This window comes from Leuresthes tenuis, unplaced genomic scaffold (genome assembly GCF_036924035.1).
Source record: "Leuresthes tenuis unplaced genomic scaffold, fLeuTen1.0.hap1 SCAF_14, whole genome shotgun sequence".
NCBI classification, from domain to species: Eukaryota; Metazoa; Chordata; class Actinopteri; order Atheriniformes; family Atherinopsidae; genus Leuresthes; species Leuresthes tenuis.
The window spans coordinates 12,873,895-12,897,174 of NW_027325368.1; the positions used below are offsets into that span (position 1 = coordinate 12,873,895).

General features: G+C 39.1%; 1 protein-coding gene across 3 annotated transcripts in view; it reads left to right on the forward strand.

Moving 5' to 3' along the window:
• cacna1eb (calcium channel, voltage-dependent, R type, alpha 1E subunit b) overlaps window positions 1–23,280 on the forward strand; it is a 46,353-nt gene that overhangs the window by 9,680 nt on the left and 13,393 nt on the right. For all 3 annotated transcript variants that reach the window (XM_072363757.1, XM_072363758.1, XM_072363759.1), the window contains exons 3-23: window positions 4,823–4,926; window positions 5,411–5,569; window positions 7,984–8,174; window positions 8,266–8,369; window positions 8,461–8,576; window positions 9,751–9,804; window positions 10,274–10,354; window positions 10,963–11,172; window positions 11,324–11,436; window positions 11,695–11,807; window positions 11,950–12,081; window positions 12,354–12,423; window positions 12,809–12,926; window positions 13,390–13,457; window positions 13,561–13,628; window positions 15,416–16,180; window positions 17,496–17,764; window positions 18,037–18,163; window positions 18,272–18,401; window positions 22,372–22,431; window positions 22,554–22,660. In XM_072363757.1, the coding sequence (XP_072219858.1) occupies window positions 4,823–4,926; window positions 5,411–5,569; window positions 7,984–8,174; window positions 8,266–8,369; window positions 8,461–8,576; window positions 9,751–9,804; window positions 10,274–10,354; window positions 10,963–11,172; window positions 11,324–11,436; window positions 11,695–11,807; window positions 11,950–12,081; window positions 12,354–12,423; window positions 12,809–12,926; window positions 13,390–13,457; window positions 13,561–13,628; window positions 15,416–16,180; window positions 17,496–17,764; window positions 18,037–18,163; window positions 18,272–18,401; window positions 22,372–22,431; window positions 22,554–22,660 (3,159 nt within the window). The remainder of the gene's footprint in view (window positions 1–4,822; window positions 4,927–5,410; window positions 5,570–7,983; window positions 8,175–8,265; window positions 8,370–8,460; window positions 8,577–9,750; window positions 9,805–10,273; window positions 10,355–10,962; window positions 11,173–11,323; window positions 11,437–11,694; window positions 11,808–11,949; window positions 12,082–12,353; window positions 12,424–12,808; window positions 12,927–13,389; window positions 13,458–13,560; window positions 13,629–15,415; window positions 16,181–17,495; window positions 17,765–18,036; window positions 18,164–18,271; window positions 18,402–22,371; window positions 22,432–22,553; window positions 22,661–23,280) is intronic.

A 23,280-nucleotide genomic window follows, 5' to 3' on the forward strand; every position in this document is an offset into this window, starting at 1 on the left:
CCCTTCTGGTGACATTGATGAACAAAAAGTTTGTATAAGTTTGTAATGGGTGGCCACAAGTTAATTGTTTAGGTAGCAACAATTTCAGGATGAAAGTAGACGACAATAGGAAAAAGCCAGATGGCTATCCACTGTTCTTGCAGTGAAGAAAGGCTATCATAATTTATAATGCCTACATTTCTGTGGGAGGTAAAATATGTTGACAGTGGGATGGCCACATGCATAAAAAATTCATATCTGCCTTTGTTTAAGAGTCTTTAACTATAGATGACTCTGTGCTGGACAACAGACTACAGAACAGTGTTATGTTTGACTCCAAATGTAATATTACATTTACTACATTCTAATTGATCCATTCCTCATGGCTTATAATTGTTAAAATTGCTCATCTGGTATTGTCATGTAACAACAGATTTTATAGTTTGTGTCCTTGTGTTCTTAAATTATGACCACAGCTGTCATGCTGCCACAACAAACTTTAGGACTGTGGCGTAATTTGTGGTTATGTAATAGTTTGTTTACCAAAGTCCATTTTAATTACTAGCTATTGATAACATTAATAATTAATGATAATCAATTAAATAATCCCTGCAACTGATTGTTTCTTAAAGAATATATTGCATATCCACATCGTCATTTAGCTTAAAGCTCATAATTTGTCTTATTGTTGTGATATGTGCCAGTTCAGTTAGATTCACAACCGGGAAGGACGTTTGTATACTTGTAAGCACCAAATGTGCTTTTTTACTTACAGTATATACGCCAGATTACATACTGTACAAGAAGGAACTGTACCCCTTCAAAAGCATTGAAGAGTCATGGCATATTATATTACAGTCTGAAATATAAACCATAATGAGACTTTTATTGTTTGCTTGCTTTGTTTTTTTTTTTTTTTTTTTCTGTTTTCCAGATTGAGGAAAATGACCGAATGAAAGGATGATACAACAACACTGTTTTTTCTTGACATAGAGCTGTGATTAGCTGTGACTTTTTGCTCTTCTTGTATGATTCCAAAAGCAGTTTGTCATAAAGTAAGTAAGTCATAGAATGTACTGGAATAAAAATCTGCCTGTGGAATTAATTAGGATGAAAGTTGTAAAGAAAAGTGAAATGCAAAATAAACTATTATCTGTATAATTTGATTTGTAACATATCTTGAAGTGAATAAGGTAAACTAACAGATACTCGTAGAGATTAAATAAGAGGACCCAGAATTGAACCCTGTGGAATGCCATATGTAGTAATTAAATCAGACTACTTTTTACAGTCCCATGTACTTTTAAATCAACTCAACCCTTTTTTTCTTAGCCAAAAGAAGAAAGTCGGCCTGTGCATCATTATGTTTATATTATAGAAATATAGCAATGCTAAAATGTGTTTGGTTTGATCACCACTGATACCAAATACCGTTTCACTGAATTTTGTTTCTGTTGGAAAATAATTTCTTAACTCAACAAAAGCAAAAGACCTTTGTGAGTGTGTGTGAGTGTCAGGATGAGTCATGAGTTACCACAAACGGACAGAATATTTGCTTTAATTTTGAGGGGCCTCCTCTGAATTGTTTGTTCTCAAAGTGCGGCCTTGAAGGAGTTGCTGCAGCTGCTTTTGTTTGGGGTGTTTGGTTTGAAGGCTGTTTCCTCAGACTCCCACGGCAGTGTTCCTTCTCAGTCTCAGTGTCTCTCACTGTTCCATCTTCTTGTTTGACACACGCTATACGTTTACATGCTCACAAAAAGTTGATTGACTGCAGTTGTTTGTAGTGATTGTTTGGCATCGTTCTTAATGCCACAAAGTAAGTGGAGAAAAATAGAAAGACTTGATTTATGTCTACAAAAGCTATTTGTTATATTGGTTTAATAATATTAACTACTGCTTGCTGTTCTGTCATTGCTGTAGTTTGTAGCACAAGTAGCACGGCTATGGCTTCTGATTTCTATAGAAACACTTCTGACTCATGCACAAAACAAATCTATAGAAACCATGTCAGACTATAGCCTATAGAGAAGTCTGACGGATGTATAATTATGTGCTATAGAACCCTGAAAAACTGACAGAAGTGCTAATCTATAAATGCTATTTCAGTCTTCTTTGTGTGATTTGTTCCTCTTTGGTACAGCACATGACATGAATGCCAGTCCAACATGAAAAGTGCTTTGTTTTGGGATATGTTCATTTTGCGCCTCGACAGAAACAAAAAACATTTAACTTTGTCCTTTGTGCATTTTTATGTCCTGATTATGGTATTGTCACACGTATCAAAATGCTCATACTGAACTGATATTATGTATACTATTTTAGTTATGCTTGTAAGCATGTTATCATTTTCTAATTAGCATGAAGCACAAAGGGCAGCTAAAGGAGATTATTTTAGCTTTTCAAGTATTTGGTAATTTATTAGTGTCCTGGACATTTCTATCTTTGTAGAAACATGAGCAGAATTTTTCGAAATCTGTGGTACATTGGAAAGACAGCCGGCATGAAGTCAGAGGGATGCTCACTATGTTTGCAGATTAGGGTTAGGGGAAGTTAAGGGATTCATTGTTAATCTTGGGCTCTTTAACCACAGCTGATACAATCTAGACTAGCACAAACAACATTTCAGCTGCAGTTTTGAGCATTACGATTTAATGATTCACAACTTTATTGCACATATTGGTCATCAGTACCTGTGCAACCTGTGACAATCACATATGCTTGATATCAGAATTGTGTTTGGCTTATTATTTACCATTCTACTGCTCCCAATTTCTACTTGACACTTACAAATACTTGATCAGAACGACTTGGTATCATATTTCAACTTGCAAGCTACCAAATAGTCACTCCAAAGAAAAAGAAAGTGTCACACACAGGATGTAGACTGGAGTCAGAGGATTAAGTTTTCACTAGCTACCTACAAATTTGTACAAATCTAACATCATTTGCAGCTGAAACTGGTGGATAACCATGGCAACATAAAACATTGCCAAGGTTTCAAGAGTGGACCACTGACATACATTAATATTTTTGCCAGAAGGAACAAATTTTGAATGAGTGAGTGGAGCTTGTGAGTGGCACTTGGATGCTAGTTGAAAAAAATATGTATCTCTGAGGATAAATATGTATCGGACTGTAGAATTTCTTTTAAGATGGACCATGAGCGCTCTGCTCAAAAGGATTAATTGTAATCAACAACTCCATAATGACCTCAGGTTTATGTGAAAATATTCATTGATGTCTTATTTCATGAGAAAAATGTATGCTTTTTTAATGAGTGTCCATTGCAGCCAGAGGGTGTTTTGCATGTTTTGTAAGATTCTACTTTTCCTCCTTTTGTTGAACTCTGGTCCAAAAATTTGCAAAAATGTTCTAATCTATGTGTGTTCAAGCCTAATAAAACATGTGGATAACATTTAGTGCAAATTCATTTGGAATATGTTTCAGTCCATCACCATTCTCACTTTCACTTTTCTGTCTACACACTGATCAAAAAAAGGCTTTATGATTAAGACTGTTACCACACCTTGACCATAGTGAACCTGAAATATGTTCCAGCTTGAAGATTGATTGTAACAGCAGCAGTCTGCCTGCCTGCACAGCATTCAGTACCTACAGTGAACTTTTAGAAAAGGTTCTGAACATTTTGAGAGCATTTTCAGATTTATCTGCATTACTGCGAACATGGCCTCGCTCATTCACTCACTCACTTGGCCTCTCTCCCTCCCACTGCTTTCAGTAGAGATTCTGCGTGGGTTTACACTTGAGTTTCTGCCATGTGCTTTCTACCCCCTGCTCTCTCTCACACACACACACACACAAGTATACCCTCCCCCACACTTCCTAACACTGTCCAAAGATTTTATAAGTTTGTATATTTGTATCATTGTGTGAATGTGTGTTTAAGAAAGAGAAATGGGCAAGTCTGACGAACAATTCTGATCACTGGGATAACACAATGATTGGAACACACTGGGATTTTCACTAGTTTGTAAAAATATGATTTTTGTAATTTACCTGTGGATACTGGTAAATTACTCATCAGTTAAGGCATTAATGTTTGAACGTTGGTTAAAAAAAAAAATACAGCCTAGATGAAAATAAGTATGATGTATGACTTAATTATTGAAGCAGATATGTAGCTGTGGTTGAAGCATGGTCAAATCTTAATTGAAAATAACAACCATTTGCTTTTGCCATCTTATAGGAAACATCCAGATGTGGTTTTTGATGTAAAATACTGCCTGCCGGTTGCTCATGATGCTGTTTTTCAGTGTTTGTGTGTAGGTGGAGGCACATCAATGTGTGCGTGGGTAGATGTGAGTAGAGATGCCTGCCAGGTGTATGTGGCTGTGCGTTTTTTGTCTTTCGCCATGCAAGTCTGCTACATTAGAAGGATATACTGTACCACTCTCTGGCTCTACAGTTGTCTGTATCACATCAAATCAGTTCATTATTAGCTTTTTTCCCCTTTAAAATGAATGACTCGTTTCCAAAAAAAACCTGTCCTGCAGTAACATCCATTTGTTACGTTTTTGTCTATTTTTGAATGCAATTTTTCAGACACCACAGACAGAAACCATTAATCTCAAGGTAGGAAAGAGAGGTTTTGTACTAGATTTATCTGGTAATGGATGTGTTTTATTTGTCCCTGTTGCATAGTTTGTATTTTAACCCTATTTTTTTCACCTTTTCAGGCCATCACAAAGAAATTACATTTATGTGGGAGGAAAAAAAAATCTAAAAAACAGCAGAAATATAATTATGTACTGTGAATAGAGCATTCCTGCCATCAGAATATTTTTTCAAACCATGTAATGTGAAAAATGTGTGTGTCCATAAGGATCCTGGCCACAGCTGGCGCGCACATGAACATCCCAGTTGACCTTCGGACCTTGAGGGCTGTTCGAGTGCTGAGACCCCTGAAACTCGTCTCTGGGATCCCCAGTGAGTCAGTTACTGACCGCTAACCACAAGCTGTTTGTTAAAGAATGTGTGTATCTGCGAAATAAACAGCTTGAACAGCTGTTTATATGGGCAACGTTTCACCACGGGTTCAGTTCTGTAATGTGTTCAACCATTCACCGTGTGCTTATGTTGCCTGGGCCAAACATTGTACAGATTATTCCCCTACTTGGAAAAAGACTATTTTCTCCAAGGCAGGAACTATGAAGTATGATTTCTATGTAAAGTTTGACAGTAATTATAAGCAGTTTGGCTCTAATGCATTAATGTAAAGTCTTGTTTATCAAAGTTTTGTCCTATGGCTACAGCTTATTAGTCAGCACTTTGCCACAAACACAATTTCATGAGCTTTTTAAGACTGTTCTCTTCATTAAAGACAGCAGCATGTCAGTGGGAGCAGAATCAAAGGGATTTTACACGTTTTCTAAAAGTTTGTTTGTTTCTGTTTCTTTGTCTCCACTTTCAGGCCTTCAGATTGTGCTGAAGTCCATCATGAAAGCCATGATCCCACTGCTCCAGATCGGCCTTCTCTTGTTTTTTGCAATCCTCATGTTTGCAATCATTGGTCTGGAGTTCTACAGTGGGAAGCTTCACCACACTTGTTTGCCTTCAGATTACATTCTTGGTAAGATTCATACCTACTGCAAACAGCTCTCTCTCCAAACTTAGAGAAAATAAGTAGTTTAGATAAGCTTTGACTGCTATATATGACATCAGTTTGAGTGTTAAAGTACCATATTCATTTTATTTTGAGCATCTCACTGTGTATGGGGACCTGCTGTTCTTAAGTGGACCTTCTTCTATTAAACTAGCATTAAATATAGAAAAAAAATCAGTGTTTGGTTTTTGGATTATTTATGACTGTGACTACTTCATCAGCAGGTACAGCAAACATGTGGTGTACTCAATTTTCTCAAAGAGAGGGTGTGAATATCTTTGTTTGAGGGATTTATGGATTGCAGTAGCTGTGAGCTCAGATGTGTTATTAGAGTTGTTGCTGGCTGATTTAGCTACTGCTTAATTAGTCAACAACTGCTCTGTAATCACACGCCACACCATAGCATTTACTGTCATTGCCCGGCACAACTCTGAGATGGATCGAGATACAAACCCTTAAATGGATTCACAGTGATCAGTGCAGGAAAAATAAATCCACCCATCCCTTTATTCTACAGTGGTTCCTCAAGAATTTGCTTAGAATATCTGAAAATACTGTGTATATATATATATTCGCAAACGTTCCCAATTTTAGCCCTCCATTCAGACATGCATCTCATACATTTTACACAATGACTCTCCTGCTTCTTTGTAAGTTTTACATTGTATCATTATTGGCCTAGATTTAAAATGAGCACAAACAAACCTCCCCCCTTTAGTAGATAAATGTAAGCACAACCATATAATACTAAATATTCAGTTCAGTTAAATAAATTAAATAAAGTCCAGCAAAATCCAGTCCAATTAATTATGATGATAATTCAGCCCGTTCAATTCTAAAAGTAAACAGAGAAACGAGAAAAGTTAATGGCAGCAGTAACAACATTGACATAAAAAGGACTGGGTATCACCACTTATTTCTTGAATTGAATCTCAATTCGATTTGATTTCGTTCGAGTCAGTACCAGTTTTGTTTGATATAAAAGAGAATATTTCAAACCTTGCATCACCTCAACAGACTAGTGGGGATAGGACACATCTGCTGAAAAAGACATATCCGTCCATTCATCCATTTTCTATACCCGCTTAATCTAACTCAGGGTCGCGTGGGAGCTGGAGCCTAGCCCAGCTGTCACTGGGCGAAGGGCAGGACAGCAGTCCATCACAGTGAAAAAGAAGAAGCTATCTGAACTTTATGAATTGATAAATGAGTTATGTAACAAGAAGGTCGTTTGAAAACTGAAAAATTTTGCAGTGTTCTGCACTGTGAAGGGCACACATTCATGTTCGGCGACAAAAAGCAAAATCCATTTTTAATGGTGGAGGAGGCAGAGTACATAATGTAGACATACTGTTCAGCATGTATTTAATTATTGAAAAAACTGTCATCTGTGTCTGCCACAGCGGTCACATAAACAACACTAATCCAGCAGCCATTTTGATTAGTTTTCATAAAACATTGAAAACTAATCAAACCTATTTCTGTCCACAGGATCAGAACTAGATCCATTTGCCAGTGCCTCAAAAACTCAAGTACAAACACATATTTGGTTGACTGATAGACAAGCAAAGTATGAAATTAAATTTTTTGGGCTTTAAACAGGGCTGCATGATGGTGTGTGGCGGTTAGCGCCGAGTTTGCATGTTTCTCTGGGTACTCCGGCTTCCTCCCACTGCCCAAAAACATGCATGTTAGGTTAATTGGTGTCTCTAAATTGACCCTAGGAGTGAGTGTGAGACTGGCGACCTTTCCAGGCTTCTCGCTCACTGACAAGCAACAGGCTCCAACCCCCCCGTGACCCTGAGCTGGATTAAGCAGGAATGGAAAATGGATGGATAGTTTTAAACAAGCAAGAGAAACAATTCGACAGTAAGCTTTACTTGCCCTGAGTTCATTACAAAGCTCTACTATCTGACCCCCTGTTTTCAGTCTAATATTACCATATGTTGCTGCCAACTTCAAACTCAGTGAACAGTGGACAGAATTCAGATTTTCCTCTAATTCTTTAAAAGACATAACATTCCCCAAATTAAACCATTTCATTGTCAGTTGCAACTGAACTTTTACATTTGAACCAGAGCTTGACTTTACTCTATCTATGTTTGGATTATCTGTCATTTCAAAGGCTTTAATAGAATCACTTCTGAATTTAAATAAGAACATTTACATTTGCACTTGCAGTCTCCATCTTCACACTTGCATTTGCCTTCTTTACATCTAAGTGCAGCTTTAATTTGATTACCATACAGTTTAGAAAAATCACTGGTGGCCACAGGAAAGTCCAGTGGTTAAACCCAGCTGCAACGGGCTAGCTTACGTAGTGTGGACATTATGCATGCATTTCAAGCCACATATATAACAGCTCTGTTTTATTTTTGTAGATAATGAGACGGTTGACTCATCAGAGCTGGCATTTGCATGCGGCGTGAGGAAGTGTCCTGAGCTGTACGATTGCAACGACACCTGGATTGGGCCCAATGACGGCATCACACAGTTCGACAACATCCTGTTTGCTGTTCTCACTGTCTTTCAGTGTATCACAATGGAGGGATGGACAGCCGTGCTCTACAATGTGAGCTCAAGTAGTCCATCAACAAATTAACTACAAATCTTCTCTCTGATTGCTGCCAATTGTTTAATAATATGGATATTATGGATTGCAGACCAATGATGCCTTGGGTCCTACATGGAATTGGATATACTTCATTCCTCTCATCATTATTGGCTCGTTCTTTGTTTTAAATCTAGTGTTGGGAGTTCTGTCTGGGTGAGTGTGTCTCTTCCTGTGTGTATAACTGTACACATTATACTGACTGTATCATGGGGTATCACAGCTGTTTTCGTGGCTCTTTCTTCAGAGAATTTGCCAAGGAGAGGGAGCGGGTGGAGAACCGAAGGGCCTTCATGAAGCTTCGTCGGCAGCAGCAGGTGGAAAGAGAGCTGAATGGTTACCGAGCCTGGATAGACAGGGCAGGTACTGGGCAGCCGAACAACTTTACATATTATTTTTCCTTTGGTTTACAGGTAGGCTCATGCTGATGGACTAATGATGAACAAATTATGTTTAGTCTGTCTGTGATCTTCTCATTGAGGATGAGTTATTCTAATCATCATAAATTCAGCTATATTCAAGATTCCTTTGGTCATACTTGATGCATCTTGTACCCAGATGCTCTGCTTTTGCAAGTGAACTCAACCAGTTACACAAGAGCATTAGAAATAAGTTATTCCACAGTGTTACTATGGAGCAGTAACAGTGTATGACTGTTGCTCTCAATGTCATTTAGATCTGAAAACATTTGAACTTTTCACTTGTTGGCCATACATTAAAACACATTCACGTTAGAGCTATATAATAGGCAATGAATATGAGTTTAAAGTATAAACTCTCAGATTTAATTTGATGGTATTCATATCCAAATTGGAGGAAATAAATCAATCAAACCACTACCTGAGATGTTTGTTTGTACTTAAAGCCCATGATCATTATATAACTGTAGCCTGAATGTGTTTTGCTAAACAGCTCAACTGATCAGAAGTTATCTAAGAGTTGGGGATCAGCAACTCTCAACCAGAGTTTTTTCAGTTTATCTTCCTGAATAATTTTTGATACCGAATAAAATTCAGCTTCACTCTGATACAGCTCTGTATCTAGTTTTTTTTTTTTCCATATTGAAAAGTTATTGGTGCGCTACAGACACTGTCAGAGTTTGGGATCTTCAGTAGAAGTAAGCACAAACACGCAGTGCTGTAATGGCAATCTACACTGGCCGTCTCCCACGCAAGCAGAGGGTGAGAAAAGGTGATACTGACTCATGGACTTAGATTTGTGTGTATGTATGTATGTGCGCACACAGTTTTTGTGTTTACATGTGTGTGTGCGAAAGGCTGTGTGTATGGCTGTGGGAGCGAGTGGGAAGACGGGGGGCGGGGGGGTGGGGCTATACTGTGAGAATGTAAGAGAGAATGAGAGAATGAGAGGTCTGTCATCAAAGAAGGTCACCCTGATCTCTAAAAGAGGCACTTACATCAGTCTCTGCAAATGTTTGCAGACATGCTGAGCATTTCAACCTCAACAACTTTACGTTTCCTTGTCTGATGGTTTGAATTGTGTTTTTTGTGTAACCACCAGTTTTACTGTATTACAGAGGAAGTGATGCTTGCTGAGGAAAATAAAAATTCCGGGAGATCACCGTTAGATGGTAAGATGACACAGCTTAGGAACCACTTATTTTAAACACCTGCTTATCCCACAATCAACATGTTATCCAATTCATTACATCTTTGTTCAAGGAACTGATAAATTGAGGTAACCATAGCAACAATACTTACATTAACGATACATAAGCATCTGACAGTTTCTGGTTGAAGAGAAAAACTCTTAAAATTGGCGTACCTTGACAAGTAGCCATTTAAACGCTTTCTTGTGCCTTGATGTAAAAGATTGTTAGTATACTATCACTATGGGGATAGAATTAAATGTTTCTGTCATGGCTGTCTTATTCTATGTACCCAAAGTGTGTTATGATATGAACATGAAGACTCTGAAACCAACTATGACCATTGCTGTTATTTGCTTACTAAGTCAAAAAGGAGTTATTAGTTCATTTGTTGTTTTCATTTTTATCTCTAGTTCATTCAAATTCCCAAATTTTGTTTAACATGTTCTAGTGCTGAAGAGAGCGAGTAAGAAGACTGGTGCACGGAGAGGAGCGCCGGGGGACGACAAGTTTACAGACACGTCCACCGCGAGTGAGTGAAGTATATTTCACCCTGTTCACCGTACACTTAGTCTTTACAGCAACCATCTTTCTTCTTTCTTTACAGCAGGGTTTCTCAAAGATTTCATGACTAAGTGGCTGTTTAAGCACCACCATGAGTCCATACAGGAAAAATTCACACATCAAACAACCTGAAGAACTGATTTCATGAGCTACTACTTAGCATGGCTTAATCGCTTCTCATAAGATTTGTAAAGGTTGACTGTAAGTTAAATAGGTTTTGTTGGTACTGTTTAATCTAATGTTTGTGCTCTTCACAGATGAACTTGAGCTGTGGTAGCTTTTCCATCTGTCATCAACTAAAACTTCTAAGTTGTCCACTGAAATCTTCAGATTTTGTTGACAACACTTGTACTGGTGACAAAATGTAAATCCCACCACAGACTGTTCTGACATGCATGCCAATAAAGCAAATTTGAACTAAATTCCCTCATGAGATGCCTCTAGCATAATGAATACTTTAGTTACTGACATACTGTACTTGTTTCGTTACTTACACACCTGCATTTAACCAACTTTTAAACTTTCTTAACTTAAACGTATGTAGTTCTTATCTTTTACTCTCTGATGTTCTTTCAGGCATGTCACGATCAAGAGTATATTTGCGCAGTGGCCGTCGTGGCCCGGCAGCCTACCTGCGACGTAAAGAGCGCATGCTGCGCATCTCCATCCGCCGCATGGTGAAGACAGACACTTTCTATTTGATGGTACTCAGTCTGGTGGCTCTCAACACCATCTGTGTGGCTATCGTGCACCACGACCAGCCCGACTGGCTCACCATTTTCCTCTGTGGGTTTTACTTATGAATGGCTGTTTTTTTTTTTAATTCATTAGATAAAAATAATTTAGGTCATGTCTGATAAGTTTTATTGTTTTTGACTATAGGCTGTCCTGTTCTGATTTTTGACACGATTGACTTTTATTTTCTTCTAATCTCCAGATTATGCAGAGTTTGTTTTCCTGGGGCTGTTTCTGGCTGAAATGTTTTTGAAAATATATGGTTTGGGTTTACGGCTCTACTTCCATTCATCTTTCAACTGCTTTGACTGTGGGGTGAGGTTCTTCATCTCTAATTCTGACTGTACTGAAGGAAATGATAAGTAATTTTGTTGGACATCATAGAACATGGACATCATTATTTCTAGTGCTTATAAAGAAATCCAGGGCACCTTATCCGCATTATAAAGCAGTGCTACATAAGTTAGAACAATGATTGCAGCAGTTTAGTTTTTTAGAATATAAATCAACAATTTTTGTCATATTGGACATGATTTTTATTATTTCTTTTCTCATTTGTGCGTGCCATTGCAGGTCATTGTTGGCAGTATCGTTGAGGTGGTTTGGGGTTTCTTCAGGCCTGGCATATCATTTGGTATCAGTGTTCTAAGAGCACTGAGACTTCTGAGAATTTTCAAGATCACCAAGTAAGTGAGTGGGGCAGTCAGATCACTCAGAGAAAAGCTCAACGTGACAGCTTGGGTTTTTTTGAGCGGTTCATGTTTAATTTTTGCAGGTCCCAGTTGAAAATGAAACTATCTTAAGGGTAGATTATTTTTTTTTTGTCAGGTACTGGGCCTCTCTCAGGAACCTGGTTGTGTCCCTTATGAGCTCCATGAAGTCCATTATAAGCTTGCTTTTCCTTCTCTTCCTCTTCACTGTGGTGTTTGCTTTGCTGGGGATGCAGCTTTTTGGAGGGAGGTATGTAATAGCATCTCTAATTCTCAGCTATTACAAACAAAATCCTGCTCTTTTCTCTATTATCTAACATATATATATATGATTATGCCACAGTTTTGAATTGGTATCTAGTCCATGTGAACTAAACAGCAGCTTTTTCAATGGTATCTTTGATGAAGAGGAGAGGAAACGATATATCCGGATGAAAATAGCTCTCTGCCTCCTCCTCTTCTTCCTCCTCCTATTCTTCTTTGGTCATATCTGACCCTGCTCTCTATCTGCCTTTCCTTTAGGTTCATCTTTGAAGATTACACTCCCACCAACTTTGACACATTTCCAGCTGCCATCATGACAGTGTTTCAGGTTTGGCTCCTACAGATCCCCTCATCCTGCCTGCTCTCCATGACACATTACACCCTGGGATATTTCTCACCCCGGGCGCAGATTAAACAACTCTGCTCAATCGCTCTCCACCCCCTGCCTCCGCTATCATCCCACACATCCAAGCACACATATGCGCACATGAATATCAGACAAGGGAAACGTGAACAAGGCCACATCAGATTTGCTTCAAACCAACCGCACTGAGAAAGAGTGTTTTGATCAGCACACATAGTAATTATCTTCTTGCTATGCTATTCAATACTGTATTGTTGTCAGACAGGGGGCATGTCTCTAGTTTGGTGTATTTTTAGGCCAGTGTTCTCTTAAATCTAATGAAATATACTGTTCCTTTAATTGCCAACAGATTCTAACTGGTGAGGACTGGAACGAGGTGATGTATAATGGGATTCGCTCTCAGGGAGGCGTTCAATATGGCATGTGGTCATCCATCTACTTCATAGTCCTCACACTGTTTGGTAATTGTATCCTTGTTGACCTCAAAGTTTGTCAGAGAGCTGTGATATAACAGTGATCCCTGTGCAGGCATCAGAGATGGAAGTATTTAGATGAAACAGTACCACAGTGTTAAAACATGTGATTATGAATCCCTGCGTGTAAAAGCACAAAAGTATTATCAGCAAAATGTAGCCAAATGGTCCCTGTAAGCTACACTGTTGAGCACTGATTCACTGGAATAATGATGCTTATGGTTATAGTTGGTTCCACGAGGCATTTGCTTTTCAGTATTACACAACTTTCCAGAATGTCTTGATGCTTTCTAACCATCCCAAACATGTTGCCCTCAAAACCAAGCACACTGAGTTTGAACTGATATTCAATCATACAAAGTCTAATCAGTTTGCAATTTGGAAAAAAACAGAGGAGGGGAAATTCTTATTGCTTGCGGTGTTTTTGCACGTTTGTCCTTAACTGCCTTCATGACAGACACTCTGCTGAATGTCTTCTTGGCCATCGCTGTGGATAATCTGGCCAACGCACAGGAACTGACAAAGGTTTGCATTGTTTTTAATCCATGTCCTGTTAGTTCACTTATTAAAGTCTATGTAACGTGTTTTTGTCCTAAGTGTACATTAATCATACTCGTTGGTTACTCAGGATGAAGAGGAGGAGGAGGAGTTCTTCAACCAGAGATATGCCAGAGGAAGGGATGGCTTGATATCTGAGTAAGTAACTTGTTAACATCTGACAAAATCACCTTTTTATGTGAAATATTCAGAGTATTGTCAGCTGCTATTTACTGTAAATGACAAATCGGGCAAAACCTTTGCTCAGTTGTCTTTTCAAAGCAGAGAGTAAAATAAATCTTTCTAAGTTATGAATAATGTGGGTGATATAATTAAGAATAATAGACATGATCTCTGAATGCATGTGAAATGGAAAAAGCCAACAAGATTATTATTTTTCACAAGATTTACTGATTGTACAAGCTTTGAGAAGCAATTGCAGGCACATCTGTTCAACGTCTAATGCAGTATGTTCTTCGCTTCCTTCAGTTGCATGTTGAATAGCTGTCAAGACATGTTTAACGCACTGATGAGAAAACTGTGAACGTTAATTGAATGTAACTGATTTAAAAGCATGATGCGTTAAAGGTTGTTTCAGCTGAAGAGCTGAAACTCCCTCTCTAACTGCTCTGGCCTAGGAATCATTATGAGCAACCTCTTTCATTAATGAGAAGGAGATGGTTCCCTGTTCCTCTCAGTGACCTGGCCGTCTTCCTAAATAGCTAATGATCCAGTAAGATGAGAGGAGGACAGTTGGAGGTGTTTTCCATAGGGAATAGTGGGATATCTGAATGTGTCAATTTGCTGGCACATATTTGCCAAAGTTTCTTTGCTTCTCTGTAGTATATCTTAATACTTAAGGGGCTTGCATGCTTGCATTTTAAATGATCTGTAGCCACCATCATGCATGATAGAAGATCTGCAAACACATGATAAACATTACACTATTTGTAGTTTTTGATTAGATAAAACATTAAAAAAGAAAATCACTGAAACGTTGTAACTGATATCATGAAACAACAAAATTGTATATCATTATAAACTTCTATCTGACTCTGCTCCAGTTGTGACTCTCAATGTATCATTTGTCTTTTACATATATGACTGTAAGTCTTGTACGTGTGGCAACTATCAATATGCTGATTTGATGTGTATTACAGAGTTTTTGACGGCTCCATCGTGTTGTCTCGTTATATGCTTGTTATGTGGCACTGAACAAAATGTTGCGTTTAGTTAAATTTGCAGATTTGGAATCAGTTTTAGCCAAGCTAAATGGATTTAGAAAATATTCACAGCCAGGTGCATTAAAATGGAGTTCTTCCTTTAGTGAAATGTTTGCATTACGACTCATTAAGTGCTGACTTCAGTCTCTTCAGTTTCCCTGGCCATATTTTGTTCTGTGCCACAGCAAAAGTTCTGTGTATGTTGTAAAACACTAATGTCTTGTTCTCAAATAATCACTCATCGATTACATGGACAACAAAAGAATCTGAATGCCAGTAAGTATATCTGTATGCATCTCTGTAACACAGAATTTCTCTCTTGAGTTTCCCTACTCGATTCTTGAGATTATTTTGTAGATGTTATGCGATGTTTGCACTTCAATCCTGCACCTTTACTTTGTTTTTTTGTGGGTTTTGTTCTTCTCTTTTACTTTTGATCTGTTCTTTTCTTTCAGGTATTTAGTTTTTTTCAGTTTTGGATGCCTTTTTGCACACTTTTCCATAGGAATATTTTGTGTTACTAATAACTAACATTACAAATTCACAGAAAAGGTCTGTCCTTTTCTTGCAACTTTTATTTTATAATTTGAAGTTTTTTTTTTACATATGTTTATAACTGGTATGCTAAATGGACACTTGTCATCATGTTTCTTGTCACTAGATCCTTAAATATGGGTCTGTTACTGCCCCATTTTGATGTGTATATTATATTATGGTCTTTAGTGGCAGAAGAAGACCCTACCTGTATAGGAAGCGTGCAATCCACAGAGGGCGACCAAACTTTCCAGAAGAACTTGATAGCGCAACAGGTGCTGCAGACGAGCAGCCTCTCAATGGCTCCAGTGCCTTTGCTAACCGCCGTGAGAGAAGGAGAAAAGTTAATATGTCAGTGTGGGAGCAGAGGGCCAACCAGCTACGTAAACGCCGCCAGATGGCTAGCAGAGAGGAGCTGTTCAGCAGCCCAACAGAGGACACCATAGAAACGCCCACTATCCCCCACCACGCGCCCGCACTTTCCCCAGAGGTCAGCCCAGCTCACCTGCCTGAGTCACCCATGTCAGTGGGGATGCCCCTACCTGAGCCACCGATGTCCATCTCCATTCCCATGCCCGAGCCCCCGGTGGCTGAGCCTCTTGTAAGCCTGAGCGAGGAGAAAACAGCAGCAACTAATAACCGGAATGCAGGTGGCGGAAGACACAGGATGGCCCGAAAGTTCAGGTCCAGTCAGGGGCCCGAAGAGGGGGCCCGGCACAGACGCCATCGTCACCGTGATGCCCGTACTGAAGTCAAGAGTTTGGACTTTACCCAGACACCGCGTGAAGTGCTACATGTTAGACGGTCGCTCAGCCAAGAGAGGAAGATACTGGACGAAAGGGAGGAAAAGGATGAAAGAGAGGAGAAGGAAGGAACAGAGGGAGAAGGAGGGTCGGTTGAAGATGATGGTGGCATCGTCAATCCGTACGCAGATGTTGGAGAAGAAAGCAGAAGGTAGGGCTGTTTATATGTATTTATTAAAGAGAACATATGCTTTTTTTCCATTATTTCAATGCTATGATCCTTTTTGCACATGTGAATAGTCTGAAAAGTTAGAAGACCCCCACAAGGACACTGAAATGCCTCATTTGGAGGCCTTTCTTCTGATTCTGACCTACATCACCATGTTATATGTTAGTATAATGCCTATAGTGGCTTATTTCGCACACAATCAAACAAAGTATGAGCAGCTGCCTCAAACTCTGCCATCTCTAATCATTTAACAGACTGTAATTGACCAAAATATGGGCTCTTTAAGGAAAAGATTTCCTCTTAGATTTATCTGAATTTTGGATATCAGATAGACATAAGAAGATACATCATCTTTTAATCTCTGTATTTCTCTGTATGTCCTTTTTCATGTCCCACAACATTGTTCACATGCCTACATGATCATTGAAAAAGCAACAATCTGCAGCAAACTTCCATCAGTCTATCTGCTTCTACATAGAGGATAAGATAAAATTTCATATTTTACACCCTATGGAAACAAACAAGTACTTTTTTTTAACAACCTGGTTGAAGAAAAGAGAGGCCCAAGTGGTCATTTTGTACAAATCATAGACTGCTGAAGCCTCATTTTAGCTTCAGTTAAAAAAAGTGTGTTTATGGTATTGTATTTTAGATAAGTTAAATGAGTTAAACTATTGAAAGCACTGTGGATGTTATCTCACATCTTTTCTTTTGGAGCTGGAGGGACCTCCTTATGGCTGAAATGGAAACCAAATCTCCTAGAAATGTACGTATGGACAAGAAAAAGATGCTAAATATAACACACTAACAAGCTTGCAATGACAGTCCTAACACTCTTGTGTTTTGTAGGTTGACAATTTACCACGTTTGTGATCTGAGTTAAGCGTGCTGACATAAAAACTTTCCCAACTCACATACATCTTTGTCAATTATCGCATCAGTACTAATGCAGGTTATAAACCAAAAGAGATTTTGAACTTATGATGTTGCTAAATAAAAAGTCAGTTTTATTTCAGTTCATTCCATTGTGAGAAGAATGCCTGTACAGAATTTCTTTACAATCCACCTACACTGATATACCAAACCCTGAACATTGCCATACTTCGAACCATGACTTTCGCAGAGATAAACTCTTGAAGAGACTACAAGGTTTGTTTGATATCAAGGAAAAAATCAAATGAAACTGCCCTGTAGAGCTATGCTGCCAGAAAAGGTTCAATTAAGTATGAGGTCAGTTACAATAATTGCACCGTTGCATTTATCTAAGCTCAACGTTTCATCTCCTGTTCTGTTACAGAGCTGCTGCAGCCAGTGGTGACATTTGTGATCCTCAGCAGCAGGACTGTGCCTGGTCAGAACAGGGTGATGGCAGCCACACAGATAAGTATGATCCCCTAGGCCAAAACATCCCAGTGGAGCCCGCTTTAGAGGCCACAGAGTTCACTGTGAGTGCCATCGAGTCTGAGAAACGCCAGTTCTCCATCAAACGCGACAAGTCCAACCAGGAGGGCAGCATTGCCATCGAAATGTCTGCACAACCACTTCTGGAGCTCACACCTATGACAGGTAGCACTGGGATTGCTGCAGTCACACTGTTTGAAACAGGATTTGTCACTATGTGGAAACACTGTATCTTGAAGTGGGATTTTGTCTTAGTATCACTGTATCACCTTATGTAGGTGTTTCTGACATCTAGTATCAGTAGCCACTACTTTTTTCTTTGCTGAAACCATTGTGCCAGTGACTCATGTTGTTCTGTATTTGTCATAGCTGTCCAAGAGCAGCCAAAGCAATTTCTTTTTTCTCTCTGTCCTCCTGTACTTCTATCTGGGTTTTAGTGAACAATAAAGAGTTGGAGGCATACCAGTCTGACGAGAAAGAGGAGGAGACAGAGGAAGATGAACCGCATAGGCCTCCTAAACCTGCAGCTCCAGACAGCATGTTCATCTTCAAGGCCTCCAACCCGTATGATGCAACATAAAAGACACAAAATCACTGATGATCAGACGCCATGAAGTATGCACACATTCATCAACATTTAGAAAAAAAATACTCTCTTTTGTTGCACTACAGTATCAGGAGGATTTGTCACTACGTGGTCACTATGCGCTATTTTGAGATGACCATCCTTCTCGTGATTGTGGCGAGCAGCATTGCCCTGGCAGCCGAGGACCCTGTGTCCACAAATTCAGACAGAAACAAGGTAAGCTCAAAATACACATCCAGAATGAATGGACCAGGGCTCATGTCAAACCAGTTTGTATCTGCACACCCTGCCTTAAAAACCCAAGTTCTTCCAACTTTTCTGAACAGCTTTTCTTCAGTTTAATTGTTCAAATGACTAAACGTAGTTAAGGGTATTTGTTGATAGAATTTAATTCAGGTAAAATTTCCAGAGCAGTGGAAGACATCCTGCCTCGTTCCAGTACCTAGAAATAGGTCATCCATCTTGCATCAATGACCACAGACCAAATGCTCTAACATCCCACATCATTGAAGTCCCAGTGAGTCTGTTATTGGCTCATCTCAGTAAGCAAGTGAACACCTTTCAGGATCCACTACAGTTTGCTTATTGTTCAAAGGTTGGTGTTGAAGATGCCATCATATACTTTCTACCCCTCACTTTGTTTTGAACAAAACAAAATGAGATATGCAGTACATGTTCTTTTGATTCTTCCAGTGCTTTTAATACGCTTCCACCAGCACTGTTATGTGAGAAGCTCCAGAAAATAGAGGTGGATTTCTCCACAATCGCCTGGATTATTGACTTGTTGTCAGTCAGACCACAGTTTGTAAGACTGAGAGGTTGTCTAGCTGAGAAAGTAATCAGCAGCACAGGAGCACCAAAGGGGACTGTACACTCTCCATTTGTCTTTGCTCTGTCTACCTCAGATTTCCAGTACAATTCAGAATCCTGTCATCTCCAGAAATGCTCAGTGGACTTTGTTGTGGGGTGTATCAGTGATGGACAAGAGGCTGAGTTCAGGGAACCGGTTCGACCACTTTGTGGGATGGTGTGGGATCACTATCCTCATCTTAAATGTAAACAAGACAGAGGGCGTTATTGTGGATTTTAGGAGGATCAGGAATAATCCAAACACAGTTTTTATCCTGGGGGTGATGTGGAGGTGGTGGAGGAAAAAGATAACTAGGAGTTTACCTGGACAGCAACCTGAACATCAGTCGTAAGTCCTCTAGAGCTGCTGGAGCTCATTATGCACTTATTATGACTTGGAAGTCACGAACATATCGAGGTGCTATGCTAGATTCAGTATCTTACCTAAGAACACCATAACATAGCTCTGGCCCCTGCTAAAATGTCTCTGCCCCTGAGGAGCACTGTCGGCTTGACTCATTACTGAGGATGAAATATTACAAACTTTAAACTCATCTTACTGCTAGTGATGTTGTATTTTTATCTTGAATGAAATAGGAGATTGAAGGATGTTGATAAAAGAAATGTAAAGGAAAGATTGGAGGTAGACATTTTGATGAGAAACTGGTTTTCGTGACAAGACTTGAGTGCAGCAATTTCAAGTGAACTGGATGAGTTCCAAGTCAGATTAATTTATTTATTGAGGTTTTTGAACAATGAATCACTTTAAAAACATATTTAATGTAGGTGTTTGCTCAGAGGGCTGCATGGTGGTGTGGTGGTTAGCACCATCACCTCATAGTGAGAGGGTTCCAGGTCCAACTCCTGACGTAAGCCTTTCTGTGTGGAGTTTGCATGTTCTCTCTTTGTTCTTTCTGGGTACTCCGGCTTCCTCCCACTGCCCAAAAACATGCATGTTAGGTTAAGTGGTGTCTCTAAAATTGTCCTTAGGAGTGTGTGTGGTTGTGATGGACTGGTGACCTGTCCAGGGTGTACCCTGCCTCTTGCCTGATGACTGCTGGGATAGGCTCCAGCCCCCCTGTGACCTGACCAATGGATTAAGCGGGTATAGAAAATGGATGGATGGATGGATGGTGTTTGCTCAGATTTCAAACTGTGGCAAAATAGGATGTGAACATATACTTGGCCCTTCTTTTTTAAATGTGATCCAAATTGGACAAATCCTAGATCCAGTAATGGATGATTGTTATAAGCGTGTAGTTATTCCTAGTGCTTGGTCCATTTTCTTGATACAAAAAATGGCAGAAGCAATTTTATGCGGAACAAAAGACCCCATAAAACTAGTTTAAAGTGTGATTTCGTTCTCATCTCCAACCGGCTTCTCAAACGTTGTGTTAAGCACTGGGAACTAAAGACTGTTAGCTTTAAAAAATTTAGAATTAAAAGATTACAGAAAACACTTTATTATAAACAATTACAATGCTTTGAGTCCGTTACTGACATGTGCTGGCTTCACATCCCTGCAAAGTGATCCAGTGGTGTTACACTAAACACTGGCTATTGAAGTAACTTGGTCATTTGAATCTGAAGCACACCGATGAGACAAAATACTGTTAACACTGGTGCATATAGTATATATCCAAATGAGGCAAACAAAGGCTGTATTTTAAAATAAGCCAAAAAAAACACTCCAGTGACAGAAAAAGGAATCCAAAGAACACAAAATAAACTTGACAAAAACAAAATTCTGGCTGAGAACAAGCAGATTCAACTAAGCAATCACAAGGAACTGGCAAAATAAGATAAAAAACCTGCTCTCTGAATACTGAGTGAGAAAATGACGAGATTCAGCTGTGGCAATCAGTAACTAAGTCCCTGGTGCGAAACGGGAATTGGAAGTCTTAATGGAAAACACAAGGGGAAAAGCAAATTCAAAATAAAATGGGAAGAAAGACTCACCAGATATCAACTAATCGAGAACACGAGAACTACAAAAGCACTGCACCAAGACCAACAGGAACAGAACAAAATACAAAACAGAAAACACAAACTAAACGTAAGAAAGCCTAATCCAGAAATTACAACAACAAAGTACACTAAAACAGAGAAAAAAAAGAAAGAAGAAAAACACAAAACAGGTACAGTATAAACCGGAGAAAGCAAGAGATCTGTAAGACTGGGTGAGAGCTTCTTGTCAACATCAAGGAGGTAAACATTTTAAACTCCTTTAAATGATGAGAAAAATATCAAATACCACAGATGAAGTTTTAGCTCAGAGTGACTGTCAGGTTTGATCCCTAGTTGACATAACACTGTGTCAGCAACAATGTGCCGTGACACATTTGGTTACACGCACATGCAAGGTGAGAATCAGCAGCTCTCTCTGGCAAATAGCTGTGCAGTTTGTTTTTCACAACTTTTCCCTTTTGGCAGTATCATGGAGCTTGTCAAGAGTAAGGAGAAAAGCACATAGTAGTGCACTGTGAATAATCTGAGAGTGAGACAAAAAAAAAGAGAAAGAGAGGAAACACAGTGAGGCCATAAAAAGTCAGATTTAAGATATCCTGCTGCTGCTACAGGTCGTTTACCACATGTGAGATAGATTTCTATAGATAACACCTACTGTTTGAAGTGAAATCACTTAATCCAGACTTTCTTTTGGTTCCTGCCCTACTTATGAAGGAGAACAAAATAGTTCTGCTCTTAATTCTGCTCAGCTCTGGATAAACTTTGTCTAGTCTGAGACAATAATCCTGACGATGTCACATTTACGTAATCAGGTGTCAATCTCAGCTGGGGTAAGACTTAGAAACCGAGTTAAGCATTTGATAACGAGTTTGCTGCATTGATGCAGACTTTTCTTCTGTATAATCGGCCTCATGAGTCAGGCAACTTAATGGAAGTGCAGTACTGCATTACGGGTTGCACCCTTAGAGGAGTCATGTAGTGCTTGATACAGCACCAAATAATACAAATGTTGTGAGTAAAATGATTCAAGAGACCCAAAACCTGACAGAAGTAGAATTTCTTATCTGTTTTTTGTCTAAAATTGTTTCAGCTTTGGAGGTTGTCTGGAGCTATTATGTCATCCCTCACAAATGTACTTTTCAGTCAAGTAAATGCTTGTCTTTGGGTTTTAAAATCTTGGAATAATGTCAACTAGGGAGTGACAAATTCATTGCCAGTGGCTGCATAGGTCTAATGTAGATTTTATGTACTCGTGCAGAGCTGTACTTGTATTTGCGTATGAGTCTGTGATGTTATGTTAAATCAGAGAGAATCATAAAAGTTATAAATTGTAGAAAATAATCATAAAGTATGTTTTTTAATTATCCAGGTGCTGCGGTATTTTGATTATGTCTTCACTGGAGTGTTCACCTTCGAAATGATTATAAAGGTGGGTGTCAGAAGCATATTATTTCTCTACTGTTCCTTAATTTGGATATACCCAGAGGGGTTTTAGTCCATTTAAACTGCTTTTTTTTTTTACATTTTCGTACACATCTTTTGTTACTCCAGATGATAGACCAGGGTCTCATTCTGCATGATGGCTCCTATTTCCGAGACATGTGGAACATCCTGGACTTCATTGTAGTGGTGGGAGCTCTGATCGCCTTTGCTCTAACGTGAGTCACTGCACACTGCAGCCTGCCTGTGACTAATGATTGAGTAACTTCCTAAGCTTACATTTTTGGTACCAAAGACCCTTCCTCAAAGAGAGGCTGCAAATATGGATGCAGTCACGGTCCTGCGAAATATATAACTTGGTTTTAACTTTCACCATGGGGGCTACAACGAGAGGAAAAGATGGATCTCTGTGCTCTTTGGGGAGTTTACACATAGGTGGAGTGTGTCATGACCAATGTAAAAACCTCTACAGTACTGTAGATTTTTATCTGTTGTCTTTTCTTGCCATGTATGTGACAGATAACTAACAAACTAACCCTCTTGTGCATTTTGGTGTACTGTATGTTGATTTCTCTGTTGTGAGTATAGCTGTGATGCTTTCAGTGTTGCTCAGGGTGTAACTTTCTCTATGCCTAATTTTTTTTCTATGTTGTTCCTGTGGATTTTTTCACTGTTGGGGCTACCAGGAATGTGATGGGGTAAAAATTTCAGTCAAATTAAATGTACACTTCCCCCATAAACTCCCTGATGTATTTCTTTCATTCTCATGTGTCTTTTCTTTAGTTTACTTTCTTTTCTTTTTGTTTCTCTTCTTTTCTTCTCCTTTCTTCTCTTCTCT